Below are 17,500 nucleotides of genomic sequence, written 5' to 3'. Positions count from 1 at the left end.
TATTCTGGAAAACTTTTTGGGATATTTTGGCAACAGCGAAGCGAGAGGGAATTGGGTTGTGGTTGTTGGACAGATGAGGCCGAAACTGGACTAAAAGGTTGTCATAAATTAGTTTTTTTTTTGTGTTGCTTACTTATGCACCAAACCAATATAATACCAATAGAAATAGAAAAGTGTGCACGTGTCCGGAGTGAGTGTGCACGTGTCCATGGGGGTAGGGGGTGATCGACACAAGGCAAAGATGAGTCTATCGAGGGAGTGAACAGGTTGAGCCTTCATCAAGTTGGTGGTGGTTCGGGTCAGGGTTCGTCTGTAAACTCTGGAAAACTTTGCATAAAATACTAAAAACGTATCAGTACCAGCAGGTGTGTCATAGAAAATACAGTGGTACCTTCAAACTCGGAAATAACAGCGTGACACTACGGTGCGCGTTTGGGGTCGCCTGTAGCTCGAAGCTGAGCTACAGGACGTAGAGAGTTCCTTCAAAAACTCTTCAAGCAACGCGTGTAAAACCCAAGGTTTCCTCTAAACGAATTGCCCGTGAAAATCTCACAGAACCTCGAGGCCCACAAAGGAATTTGGAATGCCAATATCTCAAGCTCTCTCAAGAGTCTCGACCCCTCCACCTTGACCACTCGTTATAAAAGGTCAAGGCCCATAATATTCAATAGTCGTCCCTTAATTGACCACCCTAACGAACCAACCCAAGGCGACAGTATCCATCAGTCAAATACCGAGAATGTTGGTATTTGACTGATGTGTCGAATACCAGGAATGGTATTCGACACACAGGAATGTCGGCACTAAGAACAAAAACATTCTTCATAGTCCCGACATTCAAAAGGAGTTTTATGACCGGGCGTTCTTGTAACAAACAGCCAATCACCAGCCGGGGGCCGTTCCAATTCACACCCTAAACCCTCCCCAGGCCGCATTCCAAACGATAAGGCTCAGAAGAAGAGGGGAGGAGTCTCGAGAGGTAAACCGACAGATGGACCGCCTCTCCTTATCACCTCTCCTCCTCCTCCCCCCCCACCACTGTCTACCAGGAGGTGAGGAAGGATCTCTCCTCCTCCTCCTCCTCCTCCTCCTCTTCCTCACACTGTCTACCAGGAGGTGAAGAAGGGCCTCTCCTTATCACCTCTCCTCCTCCTCCCCACCCCCACTGTCTACCAGGAGGTGAGGAAGGATCTCTTCTCCTCCTCTTCCTCACACTGTCTACCAGGAGGTGAAGAAGGACCTCTCCCCCCCCCCCCCACTGTCTACCAGGAGGTGAAGAAGGGCCTCTCCTCCTCTTCCTCCTCTTCCTCACACTGTCTACCAGGAGGTGAAGAAGGGCCTCTCCTCCTCTTCCTCACACTGTCTACCAGGAGGTGAAGAAGGGCCTCTCCTCCTCCTCCTCCTCCTCCTCTTCCTCACACTGTCTACCAGGAGGTGAAGAAGGGCCTCTCCTCCTCCTCTTCCTCACACTGTCTACCAGGAGGTGAAGAAGGGCCTCTCCTCCTCCTCCTCTTCCTCCTCACACTGTCTACCAGGAGGTGAAGAAGGGCCTCTCCTCCTCCTCCTCCTCTTCCTCACACTGTCTACCAGGAGGTGAAGAAGGGCCTCTCCTCCTCCTCCTCTTCCTCACACTGTCTACCAGGAGGTGAAGAAGGGCCTCTCCTCCTCCTCTTCCTCACACTGTCTACCAGGAGGTGAAGAAGGGCCTCTCCTCCTCCTCCTCTTCCTCACACTGTCTACCAGGAGGTGAAGAAGGGCCTCTCCTCCTCCTCCTCTTCCTCACACTGTCTACCAGGAGGTGAAGAAGGGCCTCTTGCAGTGGAAGGTCTGCGTGAAGGCGTTGCCGAGGGTGACCACGCGGCCGTGGCCCCCGGAGCGGCTGCGCTCCACCACCACGCGAGGCATCTGGACCAGCTGGATGGGGCTGCGGCCGTCCTTCAGCGCCTGGCTCAGGTTCAGCACCTGGGGGGGGGGGGGAGGTGTGCAACTTAACGAGGTGATATCACCCCACCGGGTGTGATTGGGATCAACCATTAAGGACTTATAGTGATGGGTGAGTGTACTTATGAAATTATTTTTTCTATCCTATTATTATTTTATTTTTTTGTGGGCTCATGGTTTTGTTTATGTGGGATACGTATGTATACATGTGTTGTGTTGGGTTGTGTGTATGTATGCTGGTTGCTCGTACGCCTACATTTCTCTGCCGAGATGAATAAAGTATATCTTATGCTATGTTGTGTTATCTTATTGTAGTACATTTGCTTTGAGTATACTGTATTCTAACTAAGTGATAAAGGGGAGATATCATGCCACCGGGTGTGAGTGTGATTTGCACATTACTAGCTGTTTGGATGTAAGCCAATGTAAGTGTTTTAGTGACATCACAAGTGGGCGTGTGCACCTAGATGTACGCTGGATAGATCAGTCTACCAGCCTATCCAGTGCGATGTCACAAAATCACAGGGATGGGCAGATGGCTACATGGCTTGTAATAGCTAATCCCACTCATGCCTGGTTACTTATTTCTTGATCACAGTACTCTTCATGTAAGTGTACTACAATACACTTTCAGATAAATTAATTTCTTTCAGTACAATCACTTACCACTAAGTATTTTGCTATTTTGTATACTATTTCAATGAAAGACAGCTCAAAATGGACTTACATTAAAGTGACCTTTATGCAAGCATACTTTAATAAACTGATTTAGGGTGAAGAGCAGAAACATGGGTGAAATCTCATATCTTACCTGCCCCCTCATGACCGACATCTGTCTTTCAAACATGGTCTTGTCGAAGCCTTTGTCCGTCTGAAAAAGGTTCAAAACAAAGTTAATATCATCGCGGAGGAGCGCTCCTTAAACCTGGCGAGTGTCACGCACGTGTGAGGCATGTGACGCTGGTCACGGCAGTGGCCTGGTAGGGGGCAGCAGACCAGCGACACATTCCGTGGCCCAGCGCTAGATGGCTGTGAGGGGAACAGCCACCACAGACCACAGAGTTTACAGCCAGCGAGGGACGACCACCAGCTTCCGCAAAATACTCAGGACTCACTTGTTCAGAGTTCCCCTAGACTCTGCAGAGCCTTCCCCCCTACCACCCCCCACACCCCTCTTACGCACTTAAGTTACTTAAAAATACAAATTAGTATTGTGTAGTATCTTATCCTAGCTATCTTTGGTGAATTAGGGGCATTGGTTAACATAGCGATTGTTAGTGCTTGGCACTTGGTTCTATGAACATCCTTATTGTACCGACAGCTATATATTGCTGTTTCTCTTTCTTCTGATAAATGTACTTATTTGTAAGTCACTTTGGATAAAAGCGTCTGCTAAATGCCCTAAATGAATAAATAAATGAAGAAGACCAGAACCTGTTTGTTTTCTGGATTACACATGGCATGATGCATATGTTGATTGTGTTCATATTGTTTGTATCTTTTGTTAATATTATCTGTTATTGAAATATGTGGGTTAATGCCAAATTTATATAATCTTCAAAAAGGAACGTGTCACCACAGACTTCAGACAAAAAGTCTTCACAAACAGGAGTCACACTCAGCCGTATCATTCTTCACATTAATACTCTAAGCAAATATTGTCAGAGTGTCACAGAAAAACGACTAATTAGACTAATTTATACACATTCTACCTTTTTGTCTGGCATACATAACATCCAGACTGGGTGATGTCATGAGCTGGCAGAATCAATATAGATATCTCAGAATGTAAATCAGTTATGAAGAGTAAACTGCACTACATCGTGTAGAATTTTGCAAAAAACATTCTTGTAAGTCGGCGGTAATCAAACAGATTTGTTTCATGTTCGCACGCAATATCCGAGTCTCGTCCAGAAATGAGCCAAGCCATAAGCTAATTAGCATTAGACATGGGAAACTCATTTCAGTGCACGTACAGAATCTCAAAAAAGCGCTTGAGTGTGCATCTGTTAAACGTGGTGAAAGGCATGGGTGTGACCGTGAGACGTGATTGGCTCTGCTGATTATAAGCATTGCTGCTCTTTCCGAAATAATTGCATCTGATGACTGGCTTGTCTCTCGCTGGATACTAACCCCAGACGAGCACAGGCCTGGTCATTTGTTTTCAATCTCTCATAAATAACTGTTGGTGGCGCCTCAGTTTTAAATGCTGCTGCCGTCCCCAGTTTAAAAACAGGATCTTATTTTTCGGTGTGTATACACACTCTGTTTTGGCAGCGCAGCGGCAGAACGAGCACCCTGCCGACGTCAGGACCGCAGAGTCGCTCACCAGCTTCCGCAAACCAGTCAAGACTCGCTTATTCAGAGTTCACCTGGACTTTGCATAGCATCCCCCCTTACTCTACTTCCCCCCCCACACACCCTCTCACGCACTTAAAAATAGTTCTTAGCATTGTGTAGTATCTTATCCTAGCGATCTTAGCTGTATATGGGGAATGGGTTAACCTAACAATTGTTAGTGCTTGGCACTCGTTTCTATGAACGTCCATACCGCACCGACAGCGACATATTGTTGTTTCTCCTTCTTCTGAATTTTTTTACTTTTTCTAAGTCACTTTGGATAAAAGTGTCTGCTCAACGGCCTCAACGTGAATGCGTATACCTTGAACATCTCATAGAGGTCCTCACAGAGATCCTGTACAAAGTTCATGTCTGAGAGGCGGGGCAGCACCAGGTCCCTGGTCTCCTGGGAGAAGGCCACCTTGGCGGCGGGCAGCCAGGCCCAGTGGAAGGGGTCTGGGGGAGAGAGGGGGGAGAGGGGGGAGGGTTAGGGCACGGATCCCTGGCAGGAGAAGGGAGAGCTGTAAGGCGAGAGGCCGGTGGAGTGCTGGAATACTCACAGGCCCTCCATTCATCAGGGTGTTTAAAGGGAAAGGCAAGGCCGTTGTCTATGGCCGCGATCTTGACGCAGGAATCTGAGCTGGTCTCGGACCACTCGGTTTCCTACGAACCAGGAGGGAGGGAGGGAGAGAGAGGGAAAGAGGGGTGGAGGGAGGGATTGAGGGAGAGTAAAGGAGTGGTGGAGGGAGTGAGAGAGGGGTGGAGGGAGGGAGAGAGGGAGGGAAAAAGAGAGTGAGAGAGTGAAAGAGGGGTTGAGGGAGAGAGGGAGAGAAAGAGAGAGTGAAAGAGGGAAAGAGGGGTGGAGGGAGAGAGGGAGGAGGGGGGAGGGAGAGAGAGAGGTAAGGAGTCAGGGAGAGAGGGGTGGAGGTAGGGAGGAGAGGAGGGAGAGAGGTAGGGGAGAATGAGCCATCAACAATAACAGACTCGATAAAGAATGACTCCATGACCAGCCGGTTATTGAACACTGTCCAACGGGCTGATTAATAGGACGGACGGATGTGATGTTCAGTCGGCGATCAATAAAGAGCAAATTGACACGATGCCGAAAGACAGCTCACTGGTGAATGAAAGGTCACCGTGACGATGGTTTGTTTCGGCTTATCTGTGCGCTGGTTCGAGCTTGCTTGTGTTAAGAGTTTGTGTGGTGAAGGCAGGACTTCCGTGTTTATGTTTGCAATGTTGGCAAAAGTGTAAACCGATCAAACAGAAATATAGCCTTCCAAAAAAATAACACGGCACGACTCAAGGGTTTCAGCTTTGCTACGGCAAACATCGCGTCACTCTCCTGATTATGCGTTCACTATGTCCACAAAACATAGTCAAATCATGCCAACGCTATTGCATATAGCGGCGTTTATTGGGTCCAACCTTTTGTCCTTCTCCGGGCTTCTCATACTTTATCAACCAGTTATCGTTCCCTCGGTCTGTGGAAGGCAACGTCAAGGACAAACACACAGACAGAGAATTAGACGGCAACTTCTTTATATAGCAGCGGCATCCTTCAAAACACAAGGGCCTGCATAGGCAGGACGATTATTATAAAGGACACGCACACGCACGCACACCCCTTGTGTTCCTATGCAAATGCAGTTACATTTCCGTAGAAATGTACTGTTTGAATACAGAGGCATAACACATGCAGAGAACCTGGTGTATTCATACTGTTATGCAATGTTATCTCTGAACACTGTGTCCTTCTCCTTAAATGATACTACGTGGACACGCCCTGAAAGGCACACACACAGTCAGACCTCTAGCCCGCACACGCACACGCACACGCACACACACACACACACACCTGTGTTCCTGATAACGTAGTCCAGAACCACCAGCCTCTCAAACTGGGACTGCAGCTGCTTCCTGATGTTCTCCGGCAGGGGGTCCGACTCAAAGCGCCTCAGCCAGTAGTCTGCTTCATGGTAGCCCTCCACAAACAGCTGGAAGGACCCCACCTTCACGCACAAAATGGACGCCTTGTTATTTACTGTATGTTCTGCGTCCTCCTGACACTTAATGTACTCCGTTATCGAACGTTGAACGTCCTGGCACTTAATGCACACACTTATTGCATATTGTACGTCCATGCACTTAAAAATAGTACTTAGCATTGTGTAGCGTCTTATCCTAGCTATCTTTGTTGTATACCGGGAATTAACCTAGCGATTGTTGGTGCTTGGCACTTGGTTCCATGAGCATCCTTAGTGTAGCGAGAGCGGTATATTGATGTTTCTCTTTCTTCTGACAAATGTACTTATGCAAGTCGCTTTGGATAAAGCGTCTGCTAAATGCCTGGAATATAAATTTCAACACGTTTTACTTCATCAAGAACATGTGCATGTGCAACATCCTGCTCTACGACCGTTACGAGATCCGATGGCTGATGAACTGAGACTTCCTTAAACGACTTCCTCCAGCATGAAATGTAGCGTGGCTCCACTTCCTGCTGCCTGAAAAACACGGCCCTGAATCCGTTTATCATATTTCGATCGACTGAGAATTGATACGGCCGTTTCCCGCCTATACTTGGCAAGAAAAACCTTAAACCAGAACATAAATCACCAAAGGATGAGTTTGAATTCCAGTCTGTTTTGCGTACACATTAACGCCTCAATGGTTAGATCACGAGTTATAAACGTGAGGCAAGGAGGTAGAGAGGATTGACTTGTAACCGGAAGGTTGCTAGTGTGTGTGTGTGTGTGTGTGTGTGTGTGTGTGTGTGTGTGTGTGTGTGTGTGTGTGGGTGTGGGTGTGGGTGTGGGTGTGGGTGTGTGTGTGTGGTTACCTTGGGGGGCAGCCCAACGCGGTGGAAGCGTTTCCCCACCTTGGGGACCTTCTCCAGAGCGTACTTCTTCCCCCGGGACTTGGCCCGGTCGAACGCGCTGTAGTGAAACGTCTCGCTGGCCAGATACACCACCTGGGATCAGAAGTGACAATCAGGACACTTCAGCGTTCCTCTCTCCAACGTTCCTGGGGTCAAGCCCTGCAATCCTCCCGACCTTTTAACACCCAAACGGTTCCGTCCAAGCGTCATTCAACAGAATTATAAATCCAACTCTTATTCCTCTGCTCCTGAATGTTACACTTCAAAACAGAGAGCACTGCTCACTTCTGGATGGGTACATCCTATTCTGTACCATCTATTATACAATATAATAGACAATCTATTGTATTGTACAATACAGATACCTCTTTACAGAGACTTCAGTTCAGTGGTAGCTGTATTGTAACAGCCAGTATTATACCTTATACTCTTATTACAGATACCTTATACCTTATTACAGACTCTTATACTCTTATTACAGACTCTTATACTCTTATAACAGACTCTTATACTCTTATTAAATACTCTTATGCTCTTATTACAGAGACTCTTATACCTTATTAAAGACTCTTATAACAGAGACTCTTATACTCTTATTAAAGACTCTTATACTCTTATTACAGACTCTTTTCAGAGACTGCGCACCATTCATGAGCGCTGGAATAAGAGGGGGATCCAGGACCCACCTTGGTCTTTGGGACCACTCCGAGGCCCAGCTTGGTGTCGACCAGCGAGGCGGCGGCCTCCGAAAGGTAGCCCTGGTTGGGCAGGAGGCAGCCTCGTCCGAAGCAGCACGGACAGCACAGCTGGGGGTCAGAGGGCGGGGAGGAGAGAGAGTAAATAACCCTCGTCTAACCCTCGTGTTGTGAGGGTTAGACGAGGGTTAGACGATAAGCAGAAATGAAACGTTTTAGGGGAATTTGGGATGTTTGTAAGAAAAGAGCAGTTTCGATTTGACTCGTCTCTTCTGGGCGTGAAGGGCAATGACGAGGTTAGGGTGTTACCTTGTGGAAGTATTTGGTCCATTTGGGGTTCAGGTGACCGTACGGCTCCTCTGACTTTGGTTTGAAAACGCCGATGATTTTCTGTCACAGGGGATCGGCAGAAAAAACCCACACGGTTAGAGAGCAACACTTCCATTTATAAACACCGTGGTGTTGATCTCGCCACGAACACCGTGAGACGTTTCATCGTCTCCATGCAAGCCTCATGTCCTCGTTCTCTGGGACTGGTTAAAACCGGTTTCATACAGTATCTGCCTTATTTTCTGATACATTTCCCTTCGCTCCTCCGAGCGATGTGTGCTGTACCGGTCAAACACTGATATCGTACACTTTGCACCATCACGCACTTAGCATTGTGTACTCTCTTATCCTAGCTATCTTTGTTGTGTACAGGGAATGGGTTAACCAGGTGATTGTTTCTATGAACATCTTTACTTAGGTACTTATTTTAAGACGCTTTGGATAAATGCATCTGCTGAATCCCCTAAATGTTAATGCAATGTAAATGTACAAGATCTATTAAGCAGCATACACTAAGTTAATTACTGGTTACTTAATTACTGGACCACGATGCAAGGCCAGATGGGGACAAGACTGGGGGAGGAGGAGGAGGAGGAGGAGGAGGAGGAGGAGGAACAGGATATGGAAACAGGATAGAATGACGCAAAAACTAATTTCGAGGTTTTTTTTACAAGCTTAGAAATACGGTGAAAAGAAGGGAAAGAAAGACCGGGATCGATGGTGAGCTACCCCAAAAAAACCAAGGAAGGAAAGGAGGAAAGTAGGAAGGGTAGGAGGGAAGGATAAGGAGAGGAAACTCACTGCATGCCAGCCCCACTCAGATCAATGCCCCCCCCGCCCCCACTGCCCCATTGAGCTCGTTAATGTGATGCTGATCACACGCTGAATACATTATCAGCAGGCTCACCACGTCACACTCCTTATCCTGCAGCCACTGCCCTTTCTTCCCTACATCCTCCCTCTTCCTCACTACTCCCATCATATTCATCTCCCTCCTGTGCGTCAAGTCACTCTGCCCCTCTTCCTCAGTAGTACATTCATGTTCATCGACCTCCTCTTCCTCAAGTCACTCTGCCCCTCTTCCTCAGTAGAACATTCATGTTCATCGACCTCCTCTTCCTCAAGTCACTCTGCCCCTCTTCCTCAGTAGTACATTCATGTTCATCGACCTCCTCTTCCTCAAGTCACTCTGCCCCTCTTCCTCAGTAGTACATTCATGTTCATCTACCTCCTTAGCTTCGAGTCGCTCTGCCTCTCCTCCTCCCTCTACCTCCATGTTCATCTTCCTCCTTCAGTCTTCAAGTCTTTCTACCCGTCCTCCAACCTAGTACCTTCATGTTCATCGACCTCCTCTGCCTCAAGAATCTCTGCCCCTCTTCCTCACCACTACCTTCATGTTCATCCCTCCTTCACTTCGAGTCGCTCTGCCTCTCTTCCTCACTACTACCTTCATGTTCATCCCTCCTTCACTTCCAGTCACTCTACCTCTCTTCCTCACTACTACCTTCATGTTCATCTTCCTCCTTCACTTCCAGTCACTCTACCTCTCTTCGTCACTACTACCTCCATGTTCATCTTCCTCCTCCGCTTCAAGGCGCTCTGCCCCTCTCTCTCGGTAGTACATTCATGAACATCTATCTCCTCTGCTTCAAGTAACCCTTCCCCTCTTCCTCAGCCTGGGGGTGGGGGGGGGGTCCTCCTCGACATCAAACGCAAAGCTCCGCTCTTCTTCCCCTCTCGCTCCTCCATTAATAAACCATCTTGTTTACCTATGGATTCAAACGGGCTGTTTACCAGCGTCCTAAGACTCTGGAGCGAGCGAGAGAGAGACGCACACCATGCTCCAGTTCTCTCTGTTCAGCTACCGAACTCCGCCGCGCACACGGGAACCCATTGAGCTGTTCCAGGTATCCAAACATTCGTTTCCCAGGGATTGCATTAACCGTCCCCACAGGGCGACGTAAACAAGCTTATGGAATGTATCTTATACATACACTAAACAGGTCCCGTGGTGTTTGGCTGTGGAAGTTGTTGTTTTTCTAAAAAAGCAGCATGTGCGCGTCTTGGGGGCTTCCCAGCTCTAATTGCCTGTAACGCTTGAATGGCTACGATTGCTAAATAGGCATAAGGGATGACTTCAACACAGAACGCATTCCATGCTTTACAATCACTTGGTGTGTGTGTGTGTGTGTGTGTGTGTGTGTGTGTGTGTGTGTGTGTGTGTGTGTGTGTGTGTGTGTGTGTGTGTGTGTGTGTGTGTGTGTGTGTGTGTGTGTGTGTGTGTGTGTGTGTGTGTGTGTGTGTGGATGAGACAATGAATCACCCATGTTATGCTGTCGTTAGGACAGGGTCTCTCACTGTCCAACACTCCCAAGAAACCACAAGCTTTCTCTTGCTAAATACTTGCATTCAGTGACTCGCCATGTATAACTGCAGCTAAATAAATGGACTGTACTCTAAACGTTCTAACTTCTCTCTATCGTATTGCACCCATCTACAAGCTGGAGTTGTTCCCATACTGCATTTTAGACAGTATTGGAGGAATGTCCAATATTGTCCAAAATGCAGTATCGCGAGTACGTAAGACTATGCTCTGATCAAATACCATCACGTGACTAGCTCCTTTATAACACAGGCAGAGAACCTCATACACGACGGTGTTATGCAGCGTTCGTTAACGGTCCGAGGTTTAACGTCGGAAAGGGAAGTGCACCATCTCTTAACTAGAAATAGCAGAATACAAATGTATCATTATAATTATAGATTATGAATTTAACGATCTGGTTCTGAAAAAAAAAAAATAGTTGACAGCAAGCGACTGATCATTGCTGTCATCGTAAGAGAACCCTTCATATACAAGTATAAGAACAAATGCTATTAGTAGTTACAATGCTAGAGGATGTATCGCTATATACTCGGTATTAGGGCTTTGACTTTTGCCCAAAAATCATATTCGAAGTTAGTTTGTTTATTAATATTAATATTTGAATATTTATTAATGAATCGGTATCAGGAAACAAAAAATGGTATCGGAACAGCTCCTCTTCCAACTTTACCTCCCCCATCCCTCCCTTCATCTCACCCCTTTTGGGTCCTTGACAAAGTAGCTCCCACTGGACCCCTGGGAGATGCGCTCCGGGAACGCTCCGTTCTCGATGGCCTGTTCCGCCCGCTGGACGATGTCCGCGAACTCCAGGTCGTCTGGGAAATGGTTGAAGTCCCCGCCGTTGATACCTGGAGAGGGGGGAAAGAGGTGAGCGTAACGTTACAGTCAGGGTGGACCGATGTATAGTCTAACCAGTGTCCACTCCAAGCGCTCTTTACATCATCGCCTAACGTTCACCCATTCATGCTCCTCCCACCCATGGTGTCAGCCACGCAAGGCGACGTCCAGCACTTCAGGAGCAGTCAGGGTGAGGCGTCTCGCTCAGGAACACCTCGAAATTCATCGAGGAGGAGCCGGGGGTTCGAACTAACAACCTTCCGGTTAGCCACATGCAGCCCCAATAGGATGAAGAAAAATTGATAATAAAGTAACAAAAACAGCTAGATTAGATAGCCATGTCCTATTCCTTTAGGAAACGACAGGTAGGCGATAAGGTTGTGGGTGGTTTGTCGGACAGTTGGAGTCCTGGAACACAGACTTGTGGAGGAGGAGGACAAGAAGAAGAATAACGAGAAGGAGAATTTTGAGAGTTTGAGGGGAAGAAGATAGAGGCGAGACCACAACAGGTAAACTCGTCCGTGTGTCAACAGTAAAGCACCAGCCCGTCTGTCTCTCTCCAGCCGCCCTGGGTGAGAGAGACACAAGTCGTCTCTTGTTACCTGGTGTGACATAACACCTCTGAAAAGCTTCTCCTCCCCGCTGAGGCCAACAGTCAGCTGACAAGATGGCTCCATATGTTCAGCGTCGCTCGCGCCGAGGGAGAGATGAAAGAGACACGCAGGGGGGGAGGGAGAGATGGAGAGATGGAGGGAGGGAGGGAGGGAGGGAGAGAGAGATGGAGAGATGGAGGGAGGGAGGGACAAGAGGAAGGAAGGGAGCAACAATTTGTCACAGGGAGTCGAGGGCAGGCAGAGAAGATTCTGTCCTCATTTGGTTTCCGAGAAGAGAAGGAGTAAACAAAGTAAGATACCGGAGAAAAACGGTGTTGGGAGGAGTGCTGGATATGGAAAGAATAGAATTATCGACGACGACTCAGCCATTAACAAGCACTGCCCTGCGAAAGAAACAGGGTGTAGGGTTTTGTCTATCAAGTAGTTAGCCTACCCCTTTCCCCCCCCTCCCCTTACACACTTATTGCATGTTGTACGTCCTGGCACTTAAGAATAGTACGTAGCATTGTGTAGCGTCTCACAACAATGCTACGTCCCAGCTATGTCTGTTGTATACGGGGAATGGGTTAACCTAGTGATTGTTAGTGCTTGGCACTAGGTTCTATGAACATCCTTACTGTACCAACAGCGATATATTTTTGTTTCTCTTTCTTCTGACAAATGTACTTATTGCTGAAGTCGCTTTGGATAAAAGCGACTGCTAAATGCCCTCAATGTAAATGCAAATGTGAACATAGATTTCCATTATTGTTGTATTCAAAACCTCGCTCCCGACAGAAACAATTGCACTAAAAGAGGTGTCAGGTGATATCAATTCAAAAGCACTGATATACACACCTTCATGCTTGCGCCTCATCATAAGTGGGTTTCTCACACGCTACACAGAGTGGTAATTGAGGGGCCGGATCTGGTACTATTTTAGGTAACGGGTTCAGTCTGAACATCAGTCCGTTTCCTCCTGGTGTGAGCGAGCACTCAGTGTGTGGTCATCCAGAACGCTCAGCCGACAGGCCCCCTCACTGGGCGGACTCTACAGGCCCCATTAACTGACCCAGGAAGCCCAAAGATGAGCATTAAATATTCAGAAACACATTCGGATAGTGGGTTCTTGGCACACACTTGATACTGCGATAAAAGGGATTGCATGGTTTGATTGATACCTCACATGCAAGTCGTTTTTGGATGAGAGGGTACGGTAGAAGCTAATGCTGGTGTAAACTGCCCAATTCAATGAACCTAATAAGATTTGGAGGGCTTGAGCCATCCACACACACACATCACAATGACATCATCAGAAACACCTTGGGTAACAAGTTGGATTAGATATATGCTTGCCTATGCAATAAAACGACAGACAAACACAATGACCCATATCTTTAGGAACTAGTGTTGGAGTGGTTTAACCCAATCGTGAGTTAAGGTGAGGGTATACACATGGTGTACAGTACACAGTGGCCTAAAGGAGCATAGTAGCCTACCTTCCTACGGGCAATGGTTAACTAAAGCAGGTCGCGTGTTGTTGACACAAGCCATGTCAGAGATGACATGTTAAAACGTGTTGGGAAGGAACACTATGTACACACGATGGGACATGCTGCTGCCAGGTGGAACTAAATAATGTCAACATCTGGATATAAGGGTTAGAGACCAGATCGCAAACAATTAATAATATAATTTTCCCCCAACCTTTGTAATGGTTTATATTCATTACATTAAAAGGTTACTATAGAAATGACTATTTTAGGGTTAGGGTTTTTGTATTGGTGACGTCATTTGCGTGGAGGGGGCCAGCGGTGCCAACTCTGCTGACCTCCTACCCGGAGAGGAGCATGACTGCCATAAGGAGTGACGTGGACCTGGACCCACAGCATCAACACAACGACCCAGCAACCACCAATCAGACTCAAGGCTTTTAACATGTCAGGAATCCTGTCGAGCACACAAACACAACTTTCCAAATCCACAACAAGTGACGCAATCGCAATCCGACACCGGACCCAGGTGAGGTTACCTGGCGAGGAGAGGTTCTCCTTGTCGGAAGACGAGCTGTGTCTGTGCTGCCTGCCGCCGCCGCGCTTCTCCCGTCCGGCACGCCGCGGCGACGACGCGGCGGAGCTCCGAGCCAGGCATGGTAGCAGCAGCGCCTCCTCACCGGAGCCGTCCGTCTCCAGCTCGGTCAGGACACTCTCGCACGAGTCCGAGATGCGCACGGCCACCCCGGGGTTGGACGCATGATGTCCTCCGAGCCTCGCCCGGTTCTGGTGCTCGAACGACAGCAGCACGGGGGCTTCGGGAGAGTGGAAGTTGGGGTCCCCCGCGTCTGCCGGAGACACCACCGCTGTTGCCTGTCCGTCGATCCCCGGTTCCGCTGTCCCCGTCTCGCACGGGTCGCACTCTGACATCATCCTCACGCTTGTTCTCTATGATGCTCTGTATTCACATGTGGCTTCACCGCGGTCACTCAGCCTGGCATTCTATAGACACGTATTCAGGTCCATTAGTCTAAACAGGCCGGCCTTAGCTGGCTGGATGTCCACATAATCCGTCAGGTTTTGCCTTCTCTTCCTCTTCCGCGACGACGCGCATGCGCGCTGTGACCCGGCTCTGTCACTGATAGGCCCGTGTATTTATCTCTGCAGATAAGGCACTCTAAATTCCGAATTCGTCAGAATGAAGTGGGTCAGTGTTGTTTGCGATATGCAAAGTGCATTGCATGTGTTTTTTTTTTTTTAATGCGCATGGTTTGGCATTGAAAACTGACGTCTGACAAAAGTAAATGCGAGGCTAAAATGAAAAAAAATATGGATATGTCTTTCATATCCGCTAGATGGCAAAGCTGACTTACTTACTAGACTGGACTCCCGGAGCTAGAGCGCAATATCTTTCAATCCTTTTGTTTTTAACATTGTTATTTTTCCTCCTTTCTCTCACCATTTCTTCCACGACATTTTAACCCTTTTTGGTATGTTTTTGCATGTTATAGTAAATTCTATTCACCTCGTCGTGTGTGGGCCTGCACAGACATCCGAGTCGGTAACGCTCCAGGGCTGGGGGCCCTCGTATCGGGGCCCCCTGCCCTGGCCTCTGCTCCAGCTGAAGAGTGACGAGTGCGCGCCGCAACAACAACAACCTCTCCTGCTGACGTCGTAGCTTCAGCTTTAAGGGAGGAACTCTGAAACGTTCCCGCACATGACTAAACCCACATGAGATGGCACTTATTTAACGCGGCTCAGGGTGTTTCTACTTATTTTTTTATTATTTTTGCGTTTTCACAAAAGCTGCCAGAGAAAACCGGTGTCGTGGTTAAACATCAAATTAGAAGTTAAACGACTAACACAACAATAAGTAAGACATAATCCTAGGTTGGACTGGTTCTCGTGACAAAATAAATCGGTGTGGTTGCATTCTTTTTACTCCACTGATGTCATGACTCCAATGACATCACCTGCGTGCGTTTCACTTCCTCTCCAGGCTGCACCCATCAAACTGTCCCCTCGTCTCGGTACACATCTGTGCATCAATTCTACGCCACCCATCCCCCCCACCCACCCGACCACATCCACTCTCACCCAATCACACGCCCACCCTCTCTGCCGCACTAATAAGCGAGGGGAGCTGGAACACGCATGCAAATGAGCAGCCAGCCAGCTGGTATCACAGCTTCCTTGTGATGTGTCAAGGTGGAGGATTGTTACAGGGCTGAACAAGACAGCCATGCAGGAGCGCTAAGGGGGGGGGGGGGCGGACCGATTCAAAGGCGCGAAGGATCCGATGAGACACGCCTCCTCCCGTACCTCAGCAGAGCCCTCCAGGGAGCGCTGGGATAGGGTCCGTGCAGGTACTGGCAGGAGAGGAGCAGGAAGTGGGCTCTGTGCACACGCGTGTGTCTACATGTGTGTTCAACCGTCGTTGGGTGATAAAACCTTGCAACAGTTTGCGACATTATACATGCACGTGCTTGTGTGTGTGTGTGTGTGTGTGTGTGGTGTGTGTGTGTGTGTGTGTGTGTGTGTGTGTGTGTGTGTGTGTGTGTGTGTGTGTGGTGTGTGTGTGTGTGTGTGTGTTTGTGTGTGTGTTTGTATACATATGGGTGTGATAGTGTATGTTTGTATGTGTGTGTTTGTATATATATTGGTGTGAGTGTGTGTGTGTGTGTGTGTGTGTGTGTGTGTGTGTGTGTGTGTGTGTGTGTGTGTGTACATATAGGTGTGAGTGTTTATGTGTGTGTGTATACATACGGTTGTGAGTGTGTGTGTGTGTGCGTTTACATATCGATGCGAGTGTGTGTGTATACATATGGGCGTGAGTGTGTGTGTGTGTGTGTGTGTGTGTGTGTATACATATGGGCGTGTGTGTGTGTACACATATTGCCGTGAGTGTGTTTGTGTGTGTGTGTGTTTGTATACACATTGGTGTGAGTGAGTGAGTGTGTGTGTGTGTGTGTGTGTGTGTGTGTGTGTGTGTGTGTGTGTGTGTGTGTGTGTGTGTGTGTGTGTGTGTCTGTGTACATATGGGTGTGAGTGTGCGTTGGTGTTGGCCCATGCGTGCCACCATTTCTGAGCAGCGTTGGCATGGGGCCTTTTGTGGCCCAGCCAACAGGCCCCACCCCCAGGTTCTCCACCTTCATCTACCTCGCAGCCCCCCCCCCCCCCCCCCCCCCCCCCCCCCCCCTCCCCTGCTTTGAGCATGCAAGGATGTTGCACAAAGGACAAATCCAAAACTTTATTGAAATCCTTTATACACCATATGAACATGCATTAAGGATATCTTCAATATTCAACTTTTTATTGCGCACACATGGATGCACGTTTGTGTGAATGCATGTACATTCAATACACTATTCAACAACATAAACATTTTAATCCTCACTCTGCGTTGAGGTGTGTTGCTATTTTTTTACCTCTTAAACAACACAAGGTGCAATGCGAAAATAAATGACCGACGCACAATAGAAATGTTTTAAATTAACAGAGGTCATAGAGTTCATAGATTTCATACAACCCCGAATAATAACGATATTTAATGTATATCATTGCATTGTGGGTCATTTTCTAACCAAATAAATAAAAGTATCGGAATACAGGATTTAAATATGATATGAATGGTTCCCACTGTCTGTAGGTCTCCTGTTTGGTTTGTTGATCACTGAGGCGCTCTGACCAAATCCCGGATGTTTGTCATCGTTGTGTTTAAGTCTGGTTCCTCTGGTTCCTCTGCCAGGATTTTACTGGTCTTGTCATCTATGATGGGGAGGCCAAATCAAAAGTCATTGTGTGTGTGTGTGTGTGTGTGTGTGTGTGTGTGTGTGTGTGTGTGTGTGTGTGTGTGTGTGTGTGTGTGCCGCGGGCAATGCGTGCGTGCGTGTGTGTTAGACATCTCTCTGTATTTTTAATCACAATTGGAAAAACAAGCAGTACCTTTGGACCAAAGTGAAGCATGTAGCAGTTTGTACAATATGGCTTCTCATCATGCTGAA

General features: G+C 47.8%; 1 protein-coding gene and 1 long non-coding RNA gene across 2 annotated transcripts; both read right to left on the bottom strand.

Moving 5' to 3' along the window:
- Positions 1–1,675: 1,675 nt before the first annotated feature.
- Positions 1,676–15,154, bottom strand: pi4k2b (phosphatidylinositol 4-kinase type 2 beta). Its single transcript, XM_030350598.1, has 11 exons — positions 14,036–15,154; positions 11,270–11,421; positions 8,167–8,247; positions 7,849–7,968; positions 7,124–7,255; positions 6,140–6,293; positions 5,710–5,765; positions 4,842–4,944; positions 4,604–4,737; positions 2,753–2,812; positions 1,676–1,962 (listed from the first exon to the last, which is right to left on the bottom strand). Exons 1-11 carry the CDS (start codon positions 14,427–14,429, stop codon positions 1,789–1,791), a joined length of 1,560 nt encoding a protein of 519 aa, XP_030206458.1. The 5' UTR covers positions 14,430–15,154; the 3' UTR covers positions 1,676–1,788.
- Positions 15,155–16,731: 1,577 nt separating this feature from the next.
- On the bottom strand, positions 16,732–17,500 carry LOC115539815 (uncharacterized). The gene is made up of 2 exons (XR_003976041.1): positions 17,442–17,500; positions 16,732–17,264 (listed from the first exon to the last, which is right to left on the bottom strand). It is a non-coding gene; the product is annotated as an uncharacterized LOC115539815 (long non-coding RNA).

This window comes from Gadus morhua, chromosome 3 (genome assembly GCF_902167405.1).
Source record: "Gadus morhua chromosome 3, gadMor3.0, whole genome shotgun sequence".
NCBI classification, from domain to species: Eukaryota; Metazoa; Chordata; class Actinopteri; order Gadiformes; family Gadidae; genus Gadus; species Gadus morhua.
Note: the sequence above shows the minus strand (reverse complement) of the source record. Positions and strands in the feature narration are given on the sequence as shown.

Excerpts from the sequence above, each read along its gene's own strand:
- pi4k2b (XM_030350598.1), bottom strand. The coding sequence starts at position 14,429 with ATGATGTCAGAGTGCGACCCGTGCGAGACGGGGACAGCGGAACCGGGG. Across the intron at positions 11,422-14,035 it reads GGAGAACCTCTCCTCGCCAG|GTATCAACGGCGGGGACTTC; the intron begins GTAACCTCACCT and ends CCCCCTCTCCAG. Across the intron at positions 1,963-2,752 it reads TGTCGGTCATGAGGGGGCAG|GTGCTGAACCTGAGCCAGGC; the intron begins GTAAGATATGAG and ends CCCCCCCCCCAG.